At 35.9% G+C, this 23,763-nt stretch overlaps 1 protein-coding gene across 2 annotated transcripts in view; it reads right to left on the bottom strand.

The window, feature by feature from the left end:
* The window catches only part of LOC149785911 (retinol dehydrogenase 14-like), a 44,395-nt gene extending 34,194 nt beyond the window's left edge, over positions 1 to 10,201 (bottom strand). The window contains exons 1-4 of one of the 2 annotated variants that reach the window (XM_089976140.1): positions 9,788 to 10,201; positions 3,080 to 3,165; positions 2,445 to 2,652; positions 414 to 448 (exon numbers count right to left, since the gene is read on the bottom strand). In XM_089976140.1, the coding sequence (XP_089832266.1) occupies positions 414 to 448; positions 2,445 to 2,652; positions 3,080 to 3,165; positions 9,788 to 9,863 (405 nt within the window). In that variant the 5' untranslated portion in view covers positions 9,864 to 10,201. Of the gene's footprint in view, positions 1 to 413; positions 449 to 2,444; positions 2,653 to 3,079; positions 3,166 to 7,889; positions 7,981 to 9,787 lie in introns of those variants that run through there. The other variant, XM_089976141.1, reaches the window with a different exon arrangement.
* Positions 10,202 to 23,763: the final 13,562 nt, after the last annotated feature.

The raw sequence follows: 23,763 nt of genomic DNA, 5'->3' as shown, positions 1-23,763 counted from the left end.
AAAATAAAATGTACTCCACAGTTTATATTGATGGATGATATTAATGGATGACAGTATTCACAAAATAAAATGTACTCCACAGTTTATCTTGATGGATGATAGTACTCACAAAATAAAATGTACTCCACAGTTTATATTGATGGATGATAGTACTCACTAAATAAAATCTACTCCACAGTTTATATTGATGGATGATAGTACTCACTAAATAAAATCTATTCCACAGTTTATATTGTTGGATGATAGTACTCACTAAATAAAATCTACTCCGCAGTTTAGATTGATAGATGATAGTACTCACTAAATAAAATCTACTCCACAGTTTATATTGATGGATGATAGTACTCATGTATGATAGTACTCACTAAATAAAATCTACTCTACAGTTTATATTGATGGATGATAGTACTCACTTGAAACATTCTTTCATATCCATCTTCAGATAATTCTACAAGAAAAGATGCAGTTCACATTTAATGATAACGATATCATTTTAAATGTGGGGTCGATAACGTTTATTGACCGTTTCTGGTTGATAACTGTTATTGACAGTTTCATGTTGATAGCGTTTATTGACCGTGTTGTGCGTTGATAACTGCTATTGACCGTGTTTTGCGTTGATAACTGCTATTGACTGTGTTTTATGTTGATAGAGTTTATTGACTGTTTTTTGTTGATAAAAGCTATTGACTGTATTTTGCGTTGATAACTGCTATTGACCGTGTTTTGCGTTGATAACTGCTATTGACTGTGTTTTATGTTGATAGAGTTTATTGACTGTTTTTTGTTGATAAAAGCTATTGACTGTGTTTTGCGTTGATAACTGCTATTGACTGTGTTTTGTGTTATAGTGAGAGTGTAGCAAGATTGTCACACAATACGAAATGATTTCATACATTTACCCCCAAAAACAATTTTACAAAAATTTTACAAAATGGAAGAATTTGGGATAATTCTACACAAATATGCAGTTCACATTTGTGGTCATAACGATATATTTTCCCATGCTGACAACATTTATTGATAGTGTTTTGTTTTGATAACTTTTTTTGGGGCAGAGATTGTGTTGATAACTGTTACTGACGTTGTTTTAATGTAATGGAGGGAGTGTAGAAGCAACATTGTCATAAGTACGAAATGATTTAATATAACTAAAATAGACAAGAAAAGAACTAAAACTATGGAAGGATTTTGGATTCATATATGCATAGACTATTAAATTTCGTTCAGTTGACCACCTGTATTTTTAGTTCATTAGAAACCATTGCACGTCAGATCGGTATATTTTCCGGTTTCAGAATACATGTATAAACCCTTTGTTTGTATGTTGAAGTAGCATTTGATGATTCTGCAGACGTTTTCTTTGCAGACCAAACACCTGATAGATTTAGCCTACAGTTGTATTTGCCACGGTGGAGAGATGGGAGACTCTTTGTATCTTTATTGCCCGTCTTTGAACCACCAAGATGTAATCCCTCTACATCGTATAAACATATTATATTCTCGTACCACCAAGCGCTAATCCCCCAACATATTACACACTTATTCCAGTCTCGCATCACCAAGATGCAATCCTCTACCTCGTATAAAACTTGTTCCATTCTCGTACCACCAAGCGCTAATCCCCCTACATATTGCAATCTTATTCCATTCTCGTGCCACCTAGCGCTAATCCCCCCCAACATATTACAAACTTATTCCATTCTCGTATCATCAAGAGGTAATCCTCCTACATATTGCAAACTTATTCCATTCTCGTATCACAAAGCGGTAATACACCTACATCGAATAAAACTTATTCCATCCTCGTATCACCAAGCGGTAATCCTCCTACATCGTATAAAACTTATTTTATCCTCTTACAACAAGTGGTAATCCCATTATATCGTATAAACGTATACTATTATCGTACCACCAAGAGCTAATACCTACCTCGCATAAAACGTATTCTCCATTCTCCTAGCACCAAGAGGTAACACCCCTACCTCGTATAAAACTTATTCCATTATCGTACCACCAAGAGCTAATCCCCTACCTCGCATAAAACTTATTCCATTATCGTACCATCAAGAGGTAATCCCCTACCTCGCATAAAACTTATTCTCCATTCTCCTAGCACCAAAAGGTAACACCCCTACCTCGTATAAAACTTATTCCATTCTCGTATCACCAAGAGAGCTAATCCCCTACCTCAAGTAAACTTACTCCCTGTTCTCGTACCACCAAGAACTAATCCCCCTATCTTAAATAAACGTTTATAGAAATCTCATTGGATGTACCTTACTTCATCATCTGCCTAGAAACGTTTGCAATAACATTGCACTCTGACGTTACATTCGTATACAATCCTTCATGACAGGCTTATTCTCTTACTAGACACGTGTACATACACTAGACATTTTAATGTAAACCGACACATACATATAGCTAGCTTTTGTACGCACCATATGGTGAAAGCCCAAGACCAGCATTACACACCAAAATATGTAGAGGTCTCCCGGAGTTTTTGAAGGACTCAATAAAAGCCATAGTGGATTTGAGACTCATTAGATCTAGGGACATAAACTCCAGATTCAGTGAATCAGCATCTATAATTCCTGGTGTTTTCTTCGCCTTCTCCTTTCTAAACTCCTCCTGCATCCTTTGAATAGCCTGAATATAGAAATACAAAACACAATGTTGATGTGGCAATAATCCTTGTTCGTCCCATCCAAATTATAGAAATTGTTAAGGAAGTAGCCATTGTGACTACATATTCTCAATTTAAAATCGCTTCTAAGTCTTACACTTTTTCAAGTAGTTATCTTCTTATGACATCTGCTAATGGCCGTGGGTGTTCGGTTGGCGTTTCAAAGTGTAATTTAAAAAAAAATTAATCGGATATTCAGATCTTTTTAATGTAACTGTACTTCTGTATCATGAACTTATATATGATTCAAATGACTTCTTGGCGATTTTCTTTGCATTTAAAGGCCATGTGTCGTATATCATTTTGAATTTAGAAATACCAACAGAACATTTTCTTAAAATTTTGCAGCTGAGTTTATACAAGTTCTATTTTTTTTTTTATTGAACGCACCTGCTGTGCCTTCTCCTTGGAGCGACATGCCATTATAACACGGGCTCCCATCATAGCGATCCATTTGGCAGTCTCGTATCCAATTCCTGAAAATAATTAGAATTCACAACTGAATCAACGTTATTTTGGTTCCACTCAGAATTCATTTTGGATGACACCATTGACAACCCGCAGTCTGGAAACCGAGTGCGATGAATACCACAGAAAGAGAAAACACAACGCGGACTAATCTCTCTCTCTCTCTCTCTCTCTCTCGGGGGTGGGGTGGGGGTGACAGACGATCTGTAAACACTAAAAACGTAGTATGCATTTCTCTATGCCCAGCCCATTCGTCTGTGGATTGCACAATATTCCATAATACCATGGGCCACTATCCGGTATGTGTTTGTGTGATTGCACAGTATTACATAATACAGATAAACATGTTGCAACTAAAATCGGTAAATTCCCAGAGAGTAGACTGACGTGAAGAGACGCTATGCTATAATTCGGTCCACACAGCATCGCGAATGATATCCACGTCTGTTTCTCATTTGATTTTGACGTTAGCGTCTCGAAATGTAGCTAAAATTACCGAATTCGTTTTGTGCACGAATGATTTGAACGTAATTCATATTCACATAATAGCGCAACACCAGTCAGTCATATATGCTGAAAAAGACCTGTCTGTGTATATTTATTTAATCAGCAGTGTTCGTCATGAGCAGCAGAGGAGGTGAGCAGACCTTTTGCTGAAAGGTCATTTTTGAAAAATAAAGCTTTCCTACGTAAACGAAAAAAATAAGGTCAATAACGTCAAGCCGAGGCCTCTAATTTACCGAGAGTTTCTCTAATTGGGTTAGTTTATTTTGTTACTTTATCTTTTCTCGTTCGTGTTTTTTTTAAATTTCTATGTGTGTTTTGTTTAGGGACGTCCATTAATTATGTCAACAATTTTTAGGCAATTTTTTACCCCCCCCCCCTCCGTCAACAACTGTCAAACGTTCAGTGACACCCCCTAATACAATTTTATCACCCCCTACAAACTAACAATATTTTATACGGCTGGCTTTTATGCTATAAATATGCTAAAAATTGAATTATGGAAATTAAAAGGTCAACAAATAAATTTTAATACATTTTTTTACTTGTTTAACAGATTTCAAATTGACTATAACATTTTGAATTCATGAAAAAATCGAGAGTTTATATTCTAGCTTCTATCATCTTCCCATAGGGATGCCGAATGTTCCTCAGTTGTTATAATGGGCATAGTGGCTGATTTTTTTGGTAGAAAGTAACATTGTTGACGTCAGTTTATCTTGAACTCCCCCTCCCCCATGTCAACAATTGTCAAATATCTTCAAAACTCCCTCCCCCCCCCCCCCCATTTTGTTGACATAATGGACGACCCCTTACCCGCCGGACGTTTCATTGACGTCGCACCTCCTCTGCTGCTATAAATGTGTGAGTATTAAAATCATTATTATATCACTAATGGAATCTTATAATAGTAGATTAGCTCCAGAAAGATTGGAAGGAATTAGAAGATATCTGCTTGTTCATGACACTCTCAAACAAAACCTGCAAGAACGACAAAAAGCAAAAGTTGAATATGCAGAAGATAAAGATTGTTTTTTTTTTTTAAACCTGTTACAAAAGTTACTGAGAGAGTTTCAGAAGCTACTGAAGGTCTTCTTTCAGCAATAAAACAAACTGATGAACAAACTGAAAAGATAGCAAGAAGAACGAAACAGGCAAAAACATTTTAAAGAGATCTTCCAGGTGAAAAAGCTGCCTCTCAACCTCCACCTACTTCTCAACGTGAATAAGAACTTGAAGGTGAAGAAAAACTTGAAGGTGAAGAAAAACTTGAAGGTGCACTTGTAAAAGGACCGGAATAAAAACAAGCATGAATCAGAACTAAATCAAATGAAAAATTTTCCGAGATGAATATTTCCTACATAAAATATATTGAAGAGGTAAGATTACCTGCACTTGCCGCGCACAGTTATGATAATAGAAAAGTATTTCTGAAACCTGAGTACGCTAATAAATATTTAAGTCGTGAAACCTGGTGCAAGTGGATTTATAAAGTATACTATGAAACTGATAATGTCAAAAATGATGATCAAAATATATTGAATTTTTTGATGGGATAAATAAACATCTTGAGAACTTACAACGGCCACAAAAATGACACAACCACAAAAAAAAACATAACCAACGTTGATATACCAGGATCGTCAGAGAAACAAAATCTTGTATTAAATGATATTGTTTTAGTTCCTGTCACTTTTGTTGAGAGCGTGTTAACTCTGGACAAAACTGTATGGACGCTAGGATACGCAATGACAATTCATTCATCACAAGGATTAACCATCTCTGATACAAATGTTTGAATCGTCGATGATCGTATCGAATGTTCAAATTTAGTTTTTCTGGCAGTGTCTCGAGTCAGAAGAATATCTCAGCTGCGGATAATTGTCATAGACTTCACAGAAAATAATGATAAAATTCAGGAAACCATTGCTGACAATGGCGATGATATAGAAAGAAAAATATTAGTTATAAACAGTGTGACAATAAAAATAACCACGACTTTGATCTCGATGCTGAATATATCATGGCATTGAAACAGCGACAGCATAATCATTGTGCGAACTGTAACACAGTAATGTTGTGGCAGTATTCCAATAATAATCCAAGACATTTTACCGTAGACAGAATTAATAATAGTCTTGGTCATACACGCGAAAATGTGATGCTTACCTGTCTTGAATGTACTGGACGTCGAGGTGCTAGTTTACAGAAGTGAATGCGGTGGTAATTGTCTTCTTCAGGAATTACTTGATATTGTTCACGTACAAATCCACGTTGAGGAGCAGTTGAATCTAGTCTGTAGATTGCAGGTCTACTTGTGGATCTTACCACGCTGAAAATGTTATGTCTCGTAATACTCCAAATAGGATCATTCGCTCTTTTTTTACCGCCTTCAAATTCACCGGGTTCATATAAAACCCTAATAGTAGCATTACCTAATACTGGTTGTTTTGAAAATTAATGGCGTTGTATTGGTATATGTTGTTTTTTTTGTAATTGCATTGATGGGTTTCATGGTAGTGTTCGAGTAATTTCATTTTTTAATGCATTTCTCACACTTGGTAATCTTGCAACCCATTGACGTTTCAGCAAAAGGTCTGTTCACCTCCACTGCTGCTTCATGAGTTCTGTGGAGTCATTTTTATACGGCAAAGAAATCAAAGGGAGGCAACTATATTAAGACTGAATAGGAAATGTGATCACTCCGTATTAAACAAGTCTACTCTTCCACAGGTTATGGCTGCATCAAAGAATTAGACATAAGCAGACTGATTGGAGGGCAGAAAGTCACAGGGTAAAAAGTCAGAATTATTTTTAACGAAGAAAAAGATGAAGGCCAAAAACTTGAAACGAATATTATAAATTGTTGAACAAGGAAAGTAGGAAAGGGGGTGAAAAAATCAGGGTCTTAATTCATGTAGTAAGAAGACTTCAAAATTACACATCCTTTTCTTCCTTACATGAAATATTTTGATTGTGATCTTTTGTATTATTTGTAGTATATTAAAACAAACAACGTGATTGTTTTTGTAAAGGTTTGTAGGTAGAGAGGCATAATAAAGAGGGGGTTGTAATGCCTAGACCAGGTGCCTATGAGAAATACAGCAACAGGACAAAAGTGACAAAACTCTGAATATTGGTATAGTAAATACAAAACCACCCTTTCCTATGTACATTATATTTTGATATAAAAAAAGGCCAGACATCTGCTTCTAGCAGCTATTGCCTGTAACCTTGTTTGCACAGTATTTCAAGAAACAAACCATGCTACAAATTGCTACATTCTTGTCAACACGTGCACTAAGAAGCAAACCAAATTATCAATTGCTAAATTATTTTCAAAGCCACCAATTCCTATTTAACACAACTGCTCCAAATTCTACGTAGTATGTTTTTCATCGTTATTAATGTTACTGTTATGACATGGTTTGCACCACAAGCTTCTTCTCATATCTTGCTATGAGAAGGGATTACTCATAAGTTAAGAAATGTCTTTGCCCATGGTTAGAGAGAGAGAGAGAGAGAGAGAGAGAGAGAGAGAGAAAGGGAATTCAGACTCTCTAGCAAGGGTGTCACCAATAACCGTGAAGATACGACTACATCTTTGGAAAATGAGGTACGGAACCGCTGTAAGGAAAAGACAGAGCTTTTCTGACTGCAGCAACGAATTCTTTATATATATATATATATATATATATATATATATATATATATATATATATATATATATATATATATATATATATATATATAATGCTAACTTCTAAAGATACATTTATAAAGCCTTTATATTTAAAATACAAGAAATATATATTAACTTACACTTTCCCATCGTGCTTACCAACTTCATTGTATATATTGATTGGTAACTTTTAGAATGTAATATAGATAGTTAAATCTGAATTAACTATACGATATCCAAAGAGTATAAAATTCAATAGTTGCGAATAATGCAGTGATCATTTTGAAGAAATATATCGTGTTAAAATAGGATACTAATTTGGAATAGGTTACTAAACATTACTCAATATTACTTAAAGAATCTTTTAGCTGCAAATAAAATCTAAACATGAATTTGGTAGCGAATTCTTCTTTTCCAATAATACATACCACAAATAAATATAAAATATAAGAACTCACAAAACTGTTGGAAAATATGAACTTTACCGTTAAAGTCTCAAATATTAAAAAGTACACATTCTTTAAAGACGTTTGCGACTATTCTTACCTGTAAGGAAAAGAATGAGTTATTCTGACTGGAACAACGAATTAATTCTTCGCAAGCCTGATTCGTTATTTATACAGTTTTTCGTTTGCTGAACGTGAGAACATGCCCTTTGAACTTTTCCATGGCCATCGTGTGTACCATCTGCGCAACGCATCCAATATTCATATATTAATAATTTGCATGTTCTGCAGCTTTCCTCCAAATCTAAATTGATGACATTTAGATACGAGCGAAATATATTTTGTGCTGATAAATGTTGACATTTAGTTACGAGCTAAATGTATGGAGGTATTGTATGGGTTTCTGCACCTGCTTGTAAAGTGCGATCTTTATGAAATAGCATACAGTTATATTTCACATATATATAATTTTATCTCCATATATTTTAGTGGAAAATTATTTTCAATATAAATTAATGAAAAATAACTTTTAATACAATTTAGAATAAATTTCAATCGTAATACTTTTACTTAAAGTTCTGTCCTAATATTACTATTTAATAACATTAAATGTTTCAAGAGTGACATTTTGTCTTGTGACTACATGTCCATCATAGCAATAAAAATATGAATTGTGACTTTTTGTCCATTGTGTTTTTGTCACCTATTGTCTTGTGACTTTTTTCCAAAGTGTTGTTGTCACCTTTTGTCTTGTGACTTTTTGTCCATTGTGTTTTTGTCACCTATTGTATTGTGACTGTTTGTCCATTGTGTTTTTGTCACCTATTGTCTTGTGACTTTTTGTCCATTGATCTTTTGTCACCTATTGTCTTGTAACTTTATGTCCGTTTTTCAAACCAGACCATCCTGTGACTTTCTGTCTTGTGACTTTCTGTCCGTTTTTCAACCAGATAATCCTGTGACTTTCTGTCCGTTTTTTCATCCAGACTATCCTGTGACTTTTTGTCCGTTTTTTTTTTCAACCAGACCATCCTGTGACTTTCTGTCTTGTGACTTTCTGTCCGTTTTTCAACCAGATAATCCTGTGACTTTCTGTCCGTTTTTTCATCCAGACTATCCTGTGACTTTTTGTCCGTTTTTTTTTTCAACCAGATCATCCTGTGACTTTGTGTCCGTTTTTTCAACCAGACCATCCTGTGACGTTCTGTCCGTTTTTTCAACCAGACAAATCCTGTTTCAGCATGTAATGACTAGCAAGTGTTTCGCTCTTGATCGATACAAGTGTTGTTAAAATAGTTCATGTGCAAAACGAATTCAATAATTTGACATACATTTAAAGACGCTGACCTTAAAGTTGACTGAGCTACAGAAACGAATATCATTTAGATGCTGTATAGAACAACGTATAGCTCTGAGTGTTGGATAACTGAAGTTAGCTAACATTTCAAAGGTTAGTTTATTTTTTGCGAAAGAAATATATCTAAAAAGAGTTTTAAAAAAACTGTCCGATTATTATGGGTTGTCCTACGCAAATTAGGGTAATAGTGTCACTCTTAATTTTGTCATATTTTCTGCTCTTCGGTTCAGGTCTCAGAGCACGGTGTTCAATTTTCCGATGCAAGTAGAAGAACGGTCATCAGGTTGAAATCTAATTATTTACTTTACAGTCAAGGTTTAGAGTCAAAAGTTCGCGTCCTAGTTTGTGACACAGATTGAAGTCCGTTTACCCGAACTCACTAAGTGTGATTCATACACTCAGGCTAGTGCAGGTGACCTGTAGGCATTTGTCTGTACTTACTTCAATGTAGTCTCCATACAAACAGACAGAAAATCCGTCTTGCGTACATGACAAAAAGACCTTAGTTGAAAAACGCAACTCCTTAGTTCTGTTTCACACACACACACACACACACGCACGCGCGCGCGTATATCTGCAACTGTGTACATATATTTGCTCGTGTGTGTGTGTGTGTGTGTGTGTGTGTGTGTGTAACTAACCTGTATTAGATCCAGTAACGATCACAACCTTTTCCTTGGTGAACTGCATCATCGGGAAAGACATACGTCCACCCATCTTTCTATGTCCCTCAGTAATTCCTGACTGATTGACAGTACGAATTTAGCAGTGACTCTTTTACAGTACAAATTTAGTGGCAATGGAAACACCCTTATTAATATTGTTTGGTAGATTGATCCGTGTCTCTAACCTTGCAGTGTCACACACATAGCTGTGTTGATTTGAGTATGCCATACCTACATACGTCAATTACGATAAGAAAACCCTGGAAGAAAATTGAGTATAGTGTATACTATGATTTATGACCCTGAGACGAATAGTCAATACATCAAATCATTTTGATATCCAATTTCAACCTTGCGTCTCCAAGATCCTACGAATGAGAAGGATATCTGCGGAATTTAAATCAATGAAAGCATTGTTCAGGGGAGATAAGCTGTGTTGTCTTGTGGCATAACAGTTACAGTAGCTGGAAAGTTTAACAACTCTAGAGCACGCAATGAAGTTCTTAAGATAAATTACTTGCTTGTGTTTTTTAATTTTTTAAACGTACTTAGAATTGACGATAATTAATGAAAGTGTGTAAAACAGCCCACTATGTTTTGTGCAGCAGGAAATCTGAATAGACCCAAAAGAGCGCAGATAAAGGGGAAAAATTAAAAAACATATCGAATGACGTAATAAAATAAGTAAATAAATAAAATAAAATAAAAATAAATAAATAAATAAATAAATAATAAATAAATAAATAAGGAAAGAAAGTAAAAAGAAAGAAAAAATAAAAGACATATCAGATGTATGGGTGGAAAGCGAGGAGATAGAAAGATCTATACAGCAAATGCAGATCAAGGGTCGTCTGATAGCCCATTCGTTCAATCCAAGGGTGATCTTCTGATTTCAACACTTATACCGCCCTGGGACAGAATTCATTCGTTGTTTTTACAGTCAGTTGTGGTGGATGTTGCCTCCACTGATTATATATGTTTCTGAATTCAGCACCATTAAAGTTTCTAAGTTGAAATGAACCTAAAAGTTCCTAAGCTTTTTTCAAATTTTCACGTGCCTGCATTCAATACCCGTTGAAGTTCCTAGAATTAAACGAAAGCTATAATTTTCGGTGTTGATTCAGATCACGTTAGCATTTCTCCCATCAGGGAAGAAGTGCTTATGTATGTAGGCGTGAATGTATGTATGTGTGTGTGTCTGTGTGTATTACGTTCGTATATATGCAACCAGTTTCGACTGAAGTCCGGCACGACACCAACTTTCATATTACATGAATCAATTAATACATACCAACATATATTGCCAATTAAAAAATAGAGAGTTCTTTCCTGGATCTGAACAGACATTAAAAGTTTCTGCATCCTCTGTCATGGAATTTTGTGTCTTTGTAATGTATATTGTTGTCAATGGTTGAGGGTAATGCCTACCTGGTTGTCGATGGTTGAGGGTAATGCCTACCTGGTTGTCGATGGTTGAGGGTAATACCTACCTGGTTGTCGATGGTTGAGGGTAATGCCTACCTGGTTGTTGATGGTTGAGGGTAATGCCTACCTTATATTTGTCATGATTCTATGACATAAAGAAGATGTTTACTTCAATCTGATTTCAAGATCTGGGTTTTTCTTTAGGAACTTATATTGCGTCTTAGGGGAAGTGAATGTGTGCCTCAGGTCAAGTGAATGTGAGTCTCAGGTCAAGTGAATGTCTTTATCAGGTCAAGTTAATGTGAGTCTCAGGTCAAGTGAATGTATACGTAACATTATTATTAACCAACGCTGACAGTATCACCTGTTACTATCGATATGGCTCCGACAACAATTCCGATTAGCTAGCTGTTGTAATCGCAATTCCAGCAATAACAAGGCAAACAGTTGTTGCAGAGGCGAGTACACAAATAGCGTCCACAACACACACGCGTTCGTATTTCGCGGGGAAAACGATTAGCTTGGGGAGATTTCATATCGTATATTGTAACGTGCCAAGGGTCAAGGTCAAATAAAATGGAATAGATGGACAGCTTTTTCAGTTACTAGACCTCTCCAGTGTATTGTAGGGTCAAGAAATGTGTGTTCTCTACAAAAGTTCTTATAAAGATCATAAAAGCACAAAAGAACACAAACATAAATAGTCAACACAGTTTATTATATGTCTTCCATGGTTGAATGTGTTTCCTCACAAAATCTAGTGCTCAGAATAGTGAATTATAATATTTGCCAATTTTCAGAACAGATGTTTCATAAAGCATGTTGAAATGACAACAATAATTTCAGTGTTAAATTGCATGTGAAAATCAGCATAAATGGTCCATTTGCCCTAATTCACATGATCTCTAACTCAGATAATCCCAATTCCCAAACTAATCTTTTACAGAAAAAGAAGCTAATTATCTCAAAATTTGTTCATATAACGTACCGAAGTGGTAATGATTTTGTGCACCCAATCAAGGTTCGGAACCAGGCCTGGGTTTGTGGTTTAGAGTCCAATGGTAAATATGTTAAGGGCACAGTCTGAAACCGGATGTTAATAGGGTGTCGCGTTTGTTGGCCGAGACACAATGTGTCGTTTTGAGCGACACAGTCTGAAAGCGGATGTCGATAGTGTGTTGCTTGAGTTGAATGCGACAATGTGTGTCGTTTTGTACCAACAAAGTGTGTCGGGTATATTATTTCGACAGCTAAATAACACAACCACTACAAAATGGATGATTTTTTTTATTTCAAAATGTTATATGAAACTAAGTAGGAAATTAGATAATGCCAATCGGAATATTAAATTTCCAATGGATAGCAGACGGCTGTGTTGATGACGACACAGTGACAGGTCATCAGCTAAATCCCTCTGTGGGAGTTTTTATTTGATTGTTGTTGTTGTAGGGTTTAACGCCATTTTTTAGCACACGATAGGCTATAAATGGCGGCCAGTATTAATGGTGGAGGAAGAACCCGGTAAAACCCCGGAGAGAACCACCGACCCACGAGAAGCTACTGGCAAGCTTTCTCACATACCCACATTAGCTGAATCCGAGACTCGAACCCACACAGACAGAGGTGAGATGGATGTGATCCTTAACGGACAGCGCTTTAGACCACTCGGCCACTCGGGGCCCCGTTTTTATCTGATATAACGAGGAAATAAACGTTGAAACAGTTTCAGTGAAACTTTACAGTAGTCATTATGAGTACTAAGTTTAATGTGTCGGTAGTAACTAGTCTACCTTGCTTTTAAGGCTTGAAATTATCAGTTGAGACATTTTGCTTGGTCTTGAGACCTTTACTGGAATCCCGTAGAACCACAACTGCCAAAACGGCGGATCTCACCCCAATTTATAGGTTTAGGGGACACACTCTGAAAATTCATGACAAAGTTTTCACGAATATGACTAAATATGGAAGAATTCGGAAAGATTAACCTGAGCGCCTCCTAGTGGAAAGCCGCGCGCCCAATACACACAGTAGTAAAAATGGCGCCCGATTTCAAACGACTAAAAATAGCAATTATTTCACAATAAATTATACAAAGATTCAACGTTGATGATGAGCGGTTTCATCACAATGGTGACGAAAAATTATGAACTTACACGAGTCTTACCTTAATCCTGGAGAAAAATGGATACAATTGCCTATTTCTCTGGCAAAATAGAAGATAATTGATAACATTTTACAGTCCTGTCATGTACACACTGGGCTTCAAAAATCTTTACCCAGATGATAAATATTTAAACAAATCATTATTATATGATTTACATATTGTATCAAATTACTTTTCCTTTGTCCAAGCGTCATATTACAAAAGCTGATACTACAGTTTTATTATTTTTATTATTATTATTATTATTATTCCCTGTATTGTCTAAAGTGGATATATATTAGCCAATGGATAGAGTACTTGGTGCTACAGTTACTATTATTTGCATTGGAAACAGAGGTACGACTTTCCAACATGAAGGGAATGTAAACAATAAATGGAGATTATAAATTATCTCCAACATTAATGATATGTGCAAATGCACTTTATAAAAATACAAGTTGACAGGTAGTCAGGATTGTTTCAATATGTTGTTCCACTTATATTTCTTCGCGTCGACAGCGATGAGGGCTCACCACAGGGCTTCTATTAATATTGATAATTATAATTAGTCTACAAGTTGGCATTGTCTGGGTATAGGACGTACATGCACTTCCAACCAATTAGTTTTCTTCACTGGTACAACAGCAATTAAATAGCAAAAAATGACTTCTTCATAATTTTTTAACTATCTGGTGATAGTGCGTTTGTGGGGTCTGGCACCACGTTCACCTAAAACTAAATTGATTATGCCTTTGCTTTGTGCATCGAACGATCGTTTCCGTCCATGACCTTTTACGCGGACAAGTCTTTTGTGAATATCAGCCGACTATGTTTTTTCATTTCTTGGCCTAGTCATTATTGGTTCGGTCCATCTTTTGGTAAATATAGCCGATGTAGATTCGTCTGGGAATCTCAAGTCGTCGCCATAGAAACAGGCTTTGGGTGATTTTACGACCGACTGATTTTACGACAGACTTTGATGTATCTTTCTGCATGACAATTTCGCTTGCTAATGGTGGCGCTATACAGTTTCGCATTTTGCATAAGGGTTAGGATTTTAAAGAAAAAGAATGTCCCCGGCTTTCCTCACTGGTTATACTGGCTATTTAAAAAAGACCTTGTATATCTTAGGTCTAATGCAAAGAACCTTTAATTCCCTTTATTTTGGTGTATGATTGATGGGTGTACTATGGGTTATAGAGTATACAGCTTGGCCTTACTTCAAATGTGCACCTTTCAAAAAAGTGCTAGCTCTACTTGGTCATTTTCACATCCTGAACTTCAGAGGTAAATTGTATAAAAAAGAGCCCATAACTTTTTTACATTTTATATATTTGGTAATTCATTCATTGCACTTTCAGAAGCTGGTATTGTCTAGTCTGGCAAAATTCATTTTCCCTATTTTAATAGCTGCTATGTATAGTGTACTTTAGACTAATTCAGACTGATTTTTTAACACAAGGGAGCAGTCATTTTAGTTAGCAGTGTGCTTAAATCATGTAAAATTTCCAAAACTACAATATCCAAAAGAAATATCATCCACATTACATTAATGTAGCATAGAGGTATGCAAACATTCTCTCCACTGTGCATGTTTTAAATGCGAACTACTTCACCTTACATACGTCACCCTCTCAAAAGTACATATTATCTGGTGAGCGCCACCAATGCTACGACTCCAAGCTGTCCTCGAGTTGGTGGCGGCACATCATGATCCCAAAGGATCGTTGATTATTTCTGAGTGTTTAAGAAGGTCTGGTAAAGCCACTCTGAAGCAGTTTTCGTCGACAAGTGGAACAAAATTGATATCAATTTTAGCATCCGCTGTGAGCTGGTCGAACACCCAGTCAATACATTCCGCAGTGATGAAGTAGTCTGTGGTAATCATTTACCAATGTGGCTATTGTAGCGCGCCAGCCTTAAAAAACGGCTGAGATGAATAAAAACTACCCGGACTAGGTACCTTTAATATGTAATGGTTTAGGCTTATCAAAACCATCCCCGACAATAGTTGAAACAATCGCTCGTTTGCTAATCTATCAGTGTGCTCCTGTTTCTGTGATAAATAATCTTTTAAGCTGGCGACCTTTGTATCCACGCTTTGTTTCGTCATAACCAGGAAAATCGATGCAATGTTTTTTATATAAATTCGCCGACAAGCCAGTGTCTCTTATTTCCTTGTTCTTTCTGATTTCGGCCAGGTTTTTGGCGATGACTCCTTCAAAACAATATTGCTGATATTTAGTTTGCTGTTTGCATATTTCCAATTTGATCTTAGAAATCATAAGATAGCCCTGATCGACGTGAACAACAATCCAAACATGATCAGATCAAAATCAGCGTCGCGTCGGGTCATTACGCGTCTGTAAATAACAATAGACGATTCGTATAGGTTTCATATATAGCCAGACAGTGCAGAATCGATCGGTGCTTGAGGTGTCAGGCTTGAGGAAGTTTTGCCTTCTCGAAGTGCATACAGTGCTTCAAGAACAATATGTACACATATTTGTCCGTTTGTTTGCGTATTTTCAACGGGAGCGTTGAATACAACAGCAGTTGTCGTCGAGGAACGCTAGAACCGGTCAAAACCTCCATGTAAATAATGAACAACATCACTTGGCGGTAAAGTATCAGTCTAAATACAATATATGTCGAGGCCTTACAACATACGCAGCCCAATGAATTCCAGGTTCGATTGTTACATCTAGGCTAACAATGCCGGTTTCTCACATGTGGAGGATCATATAGACAATTTCATGCCGCATAAAGACAACTCGAAAAATATTTGGCTGACTTGGTCATCACGGGTAAATCAAAATTGGTTAATGCACATCTTCCATGGCTGTCGACACCGAGGCCACTACGAATTTTCCATTTACTCAGCGGCAAAAAGGGTGAACAGACCACTTGCTTTAAAGTCCATTTATGAACATACAACCTCATACGAAAACAATGAAAATAAAAGGTCAATAACGTCACGCCGAATCCTCTAATTTACCGAGGGTTTTTCTAATTGTGTTACTTTATCTTCGTCGTTCGTGTTTTTCAAAATTTATGTTTACCTGTCGGGATACTTATTTGTGGTTGCACCCTCTCTGCTGCTGTAATTAAATCATTATTATATCAATAATGGAATCATGCACTAGTATATTAGCTTGAGAAAATTATAAGCAATCAGAAAATGTATTCCTGTTCGTGATGCTCTCAAACAATAACTGCAGGAACGACAAGAAGCACAAATTGATCATACAGAAGATAAAGAACGATTTTTTAAACCTGTTACAAAGGTTACTGAAAGAGTTGCAGAAGCCACTGAAAGTCTTCTTCCGGCAGTAAGACAAACTGCTGAGCAAACTGAAAAGATAGCAAGAAGAACCAAACAGACAAAAAAGATTTTAAAAAATCTTCCAGCTATACCTGCCGCTCAACCTCCGACACAACCTCAACAAGAACTTGAAGGCACTATTTGTGAAGAACCAAAACCAATAACAAAAAAAGAAAGAGTCGAAATGATTGATAAATTTACTGAAGATGCTATTATGAAAATAAGAAAAAAGCAAACTGTAGAAGATTTAGCTGCATTTGCTGCTGAGAGTTATAGTTATAGAGAAATATATTTAAAACCTGAATATGCTAATAATCCGGGTTCAAGAGACACGTGGTATAATTGGATATTTCGAATAAAGAAAGAAGGTAAAAAGCAAGCTAGGGCAAGTGATTTTGATAGTATTGCATATATGACTGAAATAAATAAATATTTAGTGGTAGGGCAAGAAGTCAACCTAAACTTATACCTGAAGTTACTCTTCCAGATAAATTGACGAAGAAAGGTTTTAATGCTATCGCAAACGCAAAAGCAGAAGACGTTTATGATATTGCTGCAAAATATCAAAATACAAGAAAATATGCAAGTACCAAACATGTTGGTTCATGGGCAAAAGATGATTTTTAATTATAGATGTATATCTAATTTGTACTAATCAAAGTTTTCTTAAAGCTGATGATCCTGATTTTCAAGAATTTCAAGAAGAAGTAAGAAAAAGAGAACACCCTCAACAATCACAATTTAATATTCCTCCTCCACAATCTCCTAGACCTGCACAGCCTTCTTCTAAACTCATACAACCTCTTTCTCCTAGACCACAACGAAGAAGACTTACTAAAAAGCAAGTTGAAACTGCTATTATAAGTAGATTTACACCTGATGGTTTACAAACTATCAGAAACGTAGATTATTCTGAATTAATAGATACTGTTGTAAAATCTCATGAAAAAGTAATTATTTAAAACCTCAAGTTGAGAAGTTTCCAGAAAAGGATTGGATTAGAGATGTATTTGTCTCGAGATTTGGTTATGATAGATTACGCGATGAAGATTCTGTTCAAACATTTGTAGATAGAATAGATCAACAACAACAACAAAAAAAAAAGAATTACAAGACGTATAAAGATAAAATGTTTATAGTGAAATGTATGATGAAATTTCAGAAACAGGAAGTGGATTAGGAATTTCTCCTGACAGTAGTGTTGCCGATGTTGATCGACTAGAAGTTCTGATCGGAGGAAAACGCGCAGGAAATAATTCTAGAGAAATTAATAATTAAATATCTGATATTTGCTGAAGATTATTTATAAATAGTGTTATGGATCGTCATGTTTATAATTCTTTCATTAATAAAAGTGTTGATGATTATTATAGCGACTGAAAACAATTAATCAACATGCAATTTTAAAAAATGATTATACACAATGCTCAACGCGCGCCTGAAATTGAAAAATTATTGAAATAATTAAAAAAACACGTTGATGTTGCTACAAAGATATTTCATTTAGCTAGATATTCAGATGATTATACAAGATTAGCTGGTCCATCAATGATGTTTGCTAAACATAACACTAATTATCTTGATCACAGACCGTATAATATAAGACGACCAAGAACCTTCGCAGATGACGCTGACGCTAATATGTGGCCGGTGGTTCATGGAAGCAATCCAAATTATAACTTAGGATTTGCTTTACGTAAATCAATGTTAAAAGGCGATCGTAGAATATTTTCATATGCAATTCCGTTATCACATATTTTTTGATTATGTAGAAATGTCCGAGGCATATATTTTACGCTTTACAAAATGGTGATCGAGTAAATTAGCAAACACACAGTCACATGATATTTGACAACTTCAATGTTAGTGAAATTTCCTCGCGTATAAATGGACATAGCGAACCATCTGAAGATATAACGTTAAATTTTGAAAATAATTATGTAGCACGTGCATATCATCGATTAATGACATTTATGGGGCGTGATCAAAATATAGACACTGGTTTACAAATATCACAGGTAGATTTTACAACACTGTATCCGATCTATTATTTTTCATTGGAGCATATAGAATTAATCAAACAATTTGTCGTTGATATTCATATTATAGCTAGCATGAACCCAGGAGCTGGTGTTAATTATAGAGCAATCGCAGTTATACTTAGCGATAAGGCAATGATACTTAAACGCACTGGTAGACAAATGCAAGTGATTGAGGCACCGATAGAAAACATGTAATATTTTCAGTTGAAAATAACCTATTACTTATAAATATGTCTTATCATCATGTCAGATAATAAAAAATATTCAATCATTAGCAAGTAAAAATTGTGGATTAAATATTTCACTAACAAAATTCACAACTCAGAGGTGGTCAGAATAAATTATCAATGACAGAACGCCAACTCAAACACTTCAATAGGTCAAACATTCAAATTCCGGCGTTAGATTTACTCTTTCAGCTGGCTGAATTAAAGGCTCGATTAAAACCGGTGGAATATTTCAACTTCTTGCAGCTATAACAGGTTTAATACCGGAAAATATATACAAAAATCAGTAACAACAAACACAGAAACTCGGGAATCAAACAGAGAAAAGAGAAGAGAAATAAAGAAGACGGCAAAGACAAGAAGAAGCGAGAATGGCAGAAGAATACGTGTTAGAAACTAATGAATGTTTCGAATGAAAACAAATTTAAAAAATCAAAATAACAAATATAATTTTTAAAAAATATTAAAAAAATGGAGAAAAAAGAACACAAAAATCTAAATATAAATAAATAATAAAAACAAATTTATCTGAATGAAAATATAATCAACAAAAAAAATTAATATACAAATGATAAAAATTTATTGAAAAATTAATAACACTTTCCCAAACCTGTATAATTAAACAAATCATACTTTATAAGAACACATACAATATAGCAACAATTAACATGTAGGGCAGGAGGGCCTCCTTAACTGGTCTGCAAAGATCAAACAGATGAGACCACCCTCCAAAAAAAAAAGAATTTAAAAAAAAGAATAAAAACAATGAACATATTTCACATAGAATGCATGGTTGTCTCAATTATCTGTCCTATAATACCGCATAAATAACAGAACCATAAATGGTGTTCTACGTTTGTTTTCTTTCTTTGCCATTCTTTCTTTCTCTCTCCAGTGTAATGTTAAGTCTATCTGTCCATCTCTCAAAACACTCCAGACTAAAGAACTGCCCATTCTACTGTCACGCAATGCAGTAATACTTGTGTCTGTGTGTGTATGTGTGTGTTTGCTTTCGCTTACACACATGTGATACTTGTGTGCGTGTGCACACATGTGTTTGCTTTCGCTTACACACATATCGTTTGTACAAGAATTTAATAACAAAGAAATAGCAGCCATTGACGTAAACCATTTAATTTAACCGTGTTGGTGTATGTCATCGTTCTAAATTTTTCTACAAGTCACTTTGGGGACTAATAGATTGTAAAAAAACAATCTTCATGAGTTACCAAACAAATTTATTTCTTCACTGGTCATGTTGGTTCTGTCATCCTACTGGATTTACCACCGTTGTTCTCTCAACCGTTCGATCTTATTCTGTAGTGAATGTAAATGATTTAGAATATGAGATAATTATATCATCTTCAAGATCGCTAGCACAAACCTCTACCAAGACATTTTGAAAAGTGTTGTGTGACACGGATCGCCATTGTCGCTTGGTGCCTGCTTTCTCCTTGGAAAATAGATCGTTTCGTCTTGATTATAAAAATTTAATATGACTAAAAGTTTTATACACTACTTGAACTACTACTTAACATTTCACGTCGTCGTTCTCAATTTTCTGGAAGTTCGTTTTTGCGTTTCTCAAATGTTGTAATATATTTTATTGACGGAACGAATTTCTTTTGGCGTGAATCAAGACTCTTGGTTTTGTGGCATAAGTGGAGAGCGTTGATTCAAGCTCACTTATGTCGTCGTCGAGATTACTGGCACGAATTTGAGCTAACACTTCAGCTCGTGTGTGACTCGATGCCTTGGCCCTGATGTGAAATTTCATACTTACTTCTACAAGAGAATAGACCAGAAATAAAATGTGTCTCTTGGTCTTAAGTTTTTATAATAAGGATGGTATGTTTTGGTTTTATTGAAACTGCATGAATATATGCTCTTTCACCTCTCTCTATCCCTCTGGGTCATATTTTAGTTAGAATTGAAATGGAAGGGATGTTTTTCTTCACGCACGCACTTTAGGCGTGCAAGTCGAAAAAATATAGTCAGTCTGTTCATCCATCATTTTGTATCTTGATTGTTCCTAAAACTACACAATGCGCTATACAATAATGGGCTAAATGGATTTTGGAGTGTGTGTGTGTGTGTGTGTGTGTCTGGGGGGGAGGGTGATTGGTAGAGTTGGTCATTGTAGGTGAGGGCTTAGGTGCTTTCAAACAAACTGTTTCTTCTTCACTCTGTTGATAGTATATAATGGGTTATTTTCTTAACTCTGTGTTGATAGATTATATAATGTGTTTTTTCTTCCCTATGTGTGGTTAGTATATTATGTCTTTTTTTCTTCTTCTTATTTCGGTTTCGTTTTTTCTCCTTCCCGTATAGATAGTATATTTTGGTTTTGTGGATAGTATAGTAAGTTATTTTTTCTCCTTCCCGTGTGTGGATAGTATATTGTGGTTGTGAGAGTAATGTGTGTGTGTGTGTGTGTGTGTGTGTGTGTGTGTGTGTGTGTGTGATTTAGATTTGTAACGTAGCTTTAACAATTTGTCAGTCATTTCGCTACGACATCTGCAGTGTGGCAGTTTTTTGTGATGCCTAGCACTGGGGCATCATGTCACAGACGTGTAGCATAATGTTCAACCCAGTCACATTATCCTGACACCAGGTCGACCAGTCCTAAACACTAACCTCTTAATGTTGTTGTTGTCGTTTCTCAGCACACGATAGGTTATACATGGTGGCCAGTATTAATATTTTTTTTTCTCCTTCCCGTCAGTGGATAGTATATTATGGTTTTGTGGATAGTAAGGGTTTGTTTTTCTCCTTCCCGTGTGTGTGTGAGTGTATGAATAGTAGATACTATGTGAAGTGAATGTTGGGGATGTTTTCCTTCACGTCCGTGCTTGACAAATATAAAGTCAAAGCGTTCGTCGTTCGCGACATTCTACACAGAAAAACAAAAGAAGTATATGACCATTGAATTGTTTAACCAGTTAAAGGACAGTTGGCACTGGATGGTGGATGCCTCCTATGTGGTGGAAAGGCTAGAGAAGGAATGGAGGTATCCGGTTACCAAGGACTTTGTGACAAGTCAAGTGACCAGTCTGAAAGTAGCCAAGGATATGGTTCAGGGCATGATCGAAGAGGAAGTAAAAAAATTACGAGGCTTCATTCAACAGATTGAAGGAGGCTGTTGACAATGTGATGAAAGTAAGGTGTTTTTTGGGAAGACATACTGCATTAGACAGAGAGGTCATTTGTGAAATGGGGGCTGGACCAGCTAAAGAAAGCAGAGGAACAAGTGAGAAAAGTGCTGGAAGAAGAAGTGAAGAAGATACAAGATGGGTGGTCTAAGCAAAGAATGGAAAGAGAAAACATAAAGAAAAAGGAGGAGTTTGAGAGACTAAATGAAAACTGGATGAACGTTTAGGAGAAATTTAGATCGATGGGCCATCCTGACTGGATGCCAGAGCATGAAAAGAAGAAGAAATGAATATTTGAGAAAGTGAGGAAATAGTGGAAGAAGTGGAGAAAATAGAAGAAGAAGAAGCAGAAGAACACTAAGGCCCTTTCCAGGGCCACTCATATGCCTCGAAAAGATTTGCTTTCTTGCCTCAAAAATTATTTTTAGTTAGTTGTATAGTTGTTTGTATAATGTCTACTGTCTGTTGTCTGTGTTATCTCTATATTTGTCCCTCTATTATGGTAAGATCCCTTGTCCGTAAACAATCCCCCTATTCACATGTTCAATTTCCCGTGTCGCTAGACAGTCCCATATCTTGTCGCTAGACAGTCCCATTCTTTTTTTGTCGCTCTGTAGTCCCATCCATGTTAAATTTCCCCATGTTAATTTCCCCTTGTCGCCAGCTTCCCACGACCTTTTTGACTGGGATTTCCATTGTCGCTAGGGTATCCCCATTTACGACTCATATGTTGCAGGTTCTCGTCTCCAAGTTGTCACCCACTTTCAACGTAAGATGACTTTCCAAATGTTCCAAGAGATTGCTGTGAATGTTGTTATCGATGATGTTGTTATGGCTTGGTTTTATGATAGCAGCGCTAATCACACAATATACCACAGAGATCTAACAGCAAAAATGGGTTTTATTTTTGGGATACGTTCTCTTTACTATATCCACATTTGTTGTGACTACTGCTTTGTTGCTATGGTTCTTGCAATGATAATAACCATAATGGTGAAACTGGACCTAACGGCATTCTCATGTATTCTTCTTTATGTAATAGAAAGGATGAAAATGCAAGAATCGAAAACCTGGGTGTATAACTTTCCGAAGCACTTTAATTTTTTTTTGCTGCAACGTTTGCAACGTTTTACCTCTTTTGCGTTTTCATTGGTCGAAGATATCGTAGTCTGCGTTGTTTTTCCTGGTCACTTGTTGTAATTCGGGCATGTACAACCTTCCTTTTTGAAGTTTCTGCGTTTATATCTTTCATTTATAGACATGTGTGACGTTTTTAGACATGTCCCGTCACACAAAACAATTGGACAAACAGACTTTGCGTTTCAGTCTCATAAACTATTTTGGAGAAGAGACGTACAACTCAAACAGACTTTGAAAAAACATCGATCACGCAAAGACAACATTGTAACTTTGATCATACGAAGACAAATGGGTAAAATAAACCAATTAGCTTGCATTAAGTGATCGATACCTAGCTACCGCCGTAAAATTTCAAGAAAAGTGTGCATACTGATTGTTCTTCCAGCGCCTGTCGCACGTCATGAAGTTGTACGCTTTTGATCTTTGTTTTGGCAGCTTGATTTAATTTTTGAATTCCTCAATGGCCTGCACGATGCATTGAGTTGTAGCACATTCTAG

The sequence above is a fragment of the Sinohyriopsis cumingii genome, chromosome 12 (assembly GCF_028554795.1).
Source record: "Sinohyriopsis cumingii isolate HCF-2022 chromosome 12, ASM2855479v2, whole genome shotgun sequence".
In the NCBI taxonomy this organism is placed as follows: domain Eukaryota; kingdom Metazoa; phylum Mollusca; class Bivalvia; order Unionida; family Unionidae; genus Sinohyriopsis; species Sinohyriopsis cumingii.
Note: the sequence above shows the minus strand (reverse complement) of the source record. Positions and strands in the feature narration are given on the sequence as shown.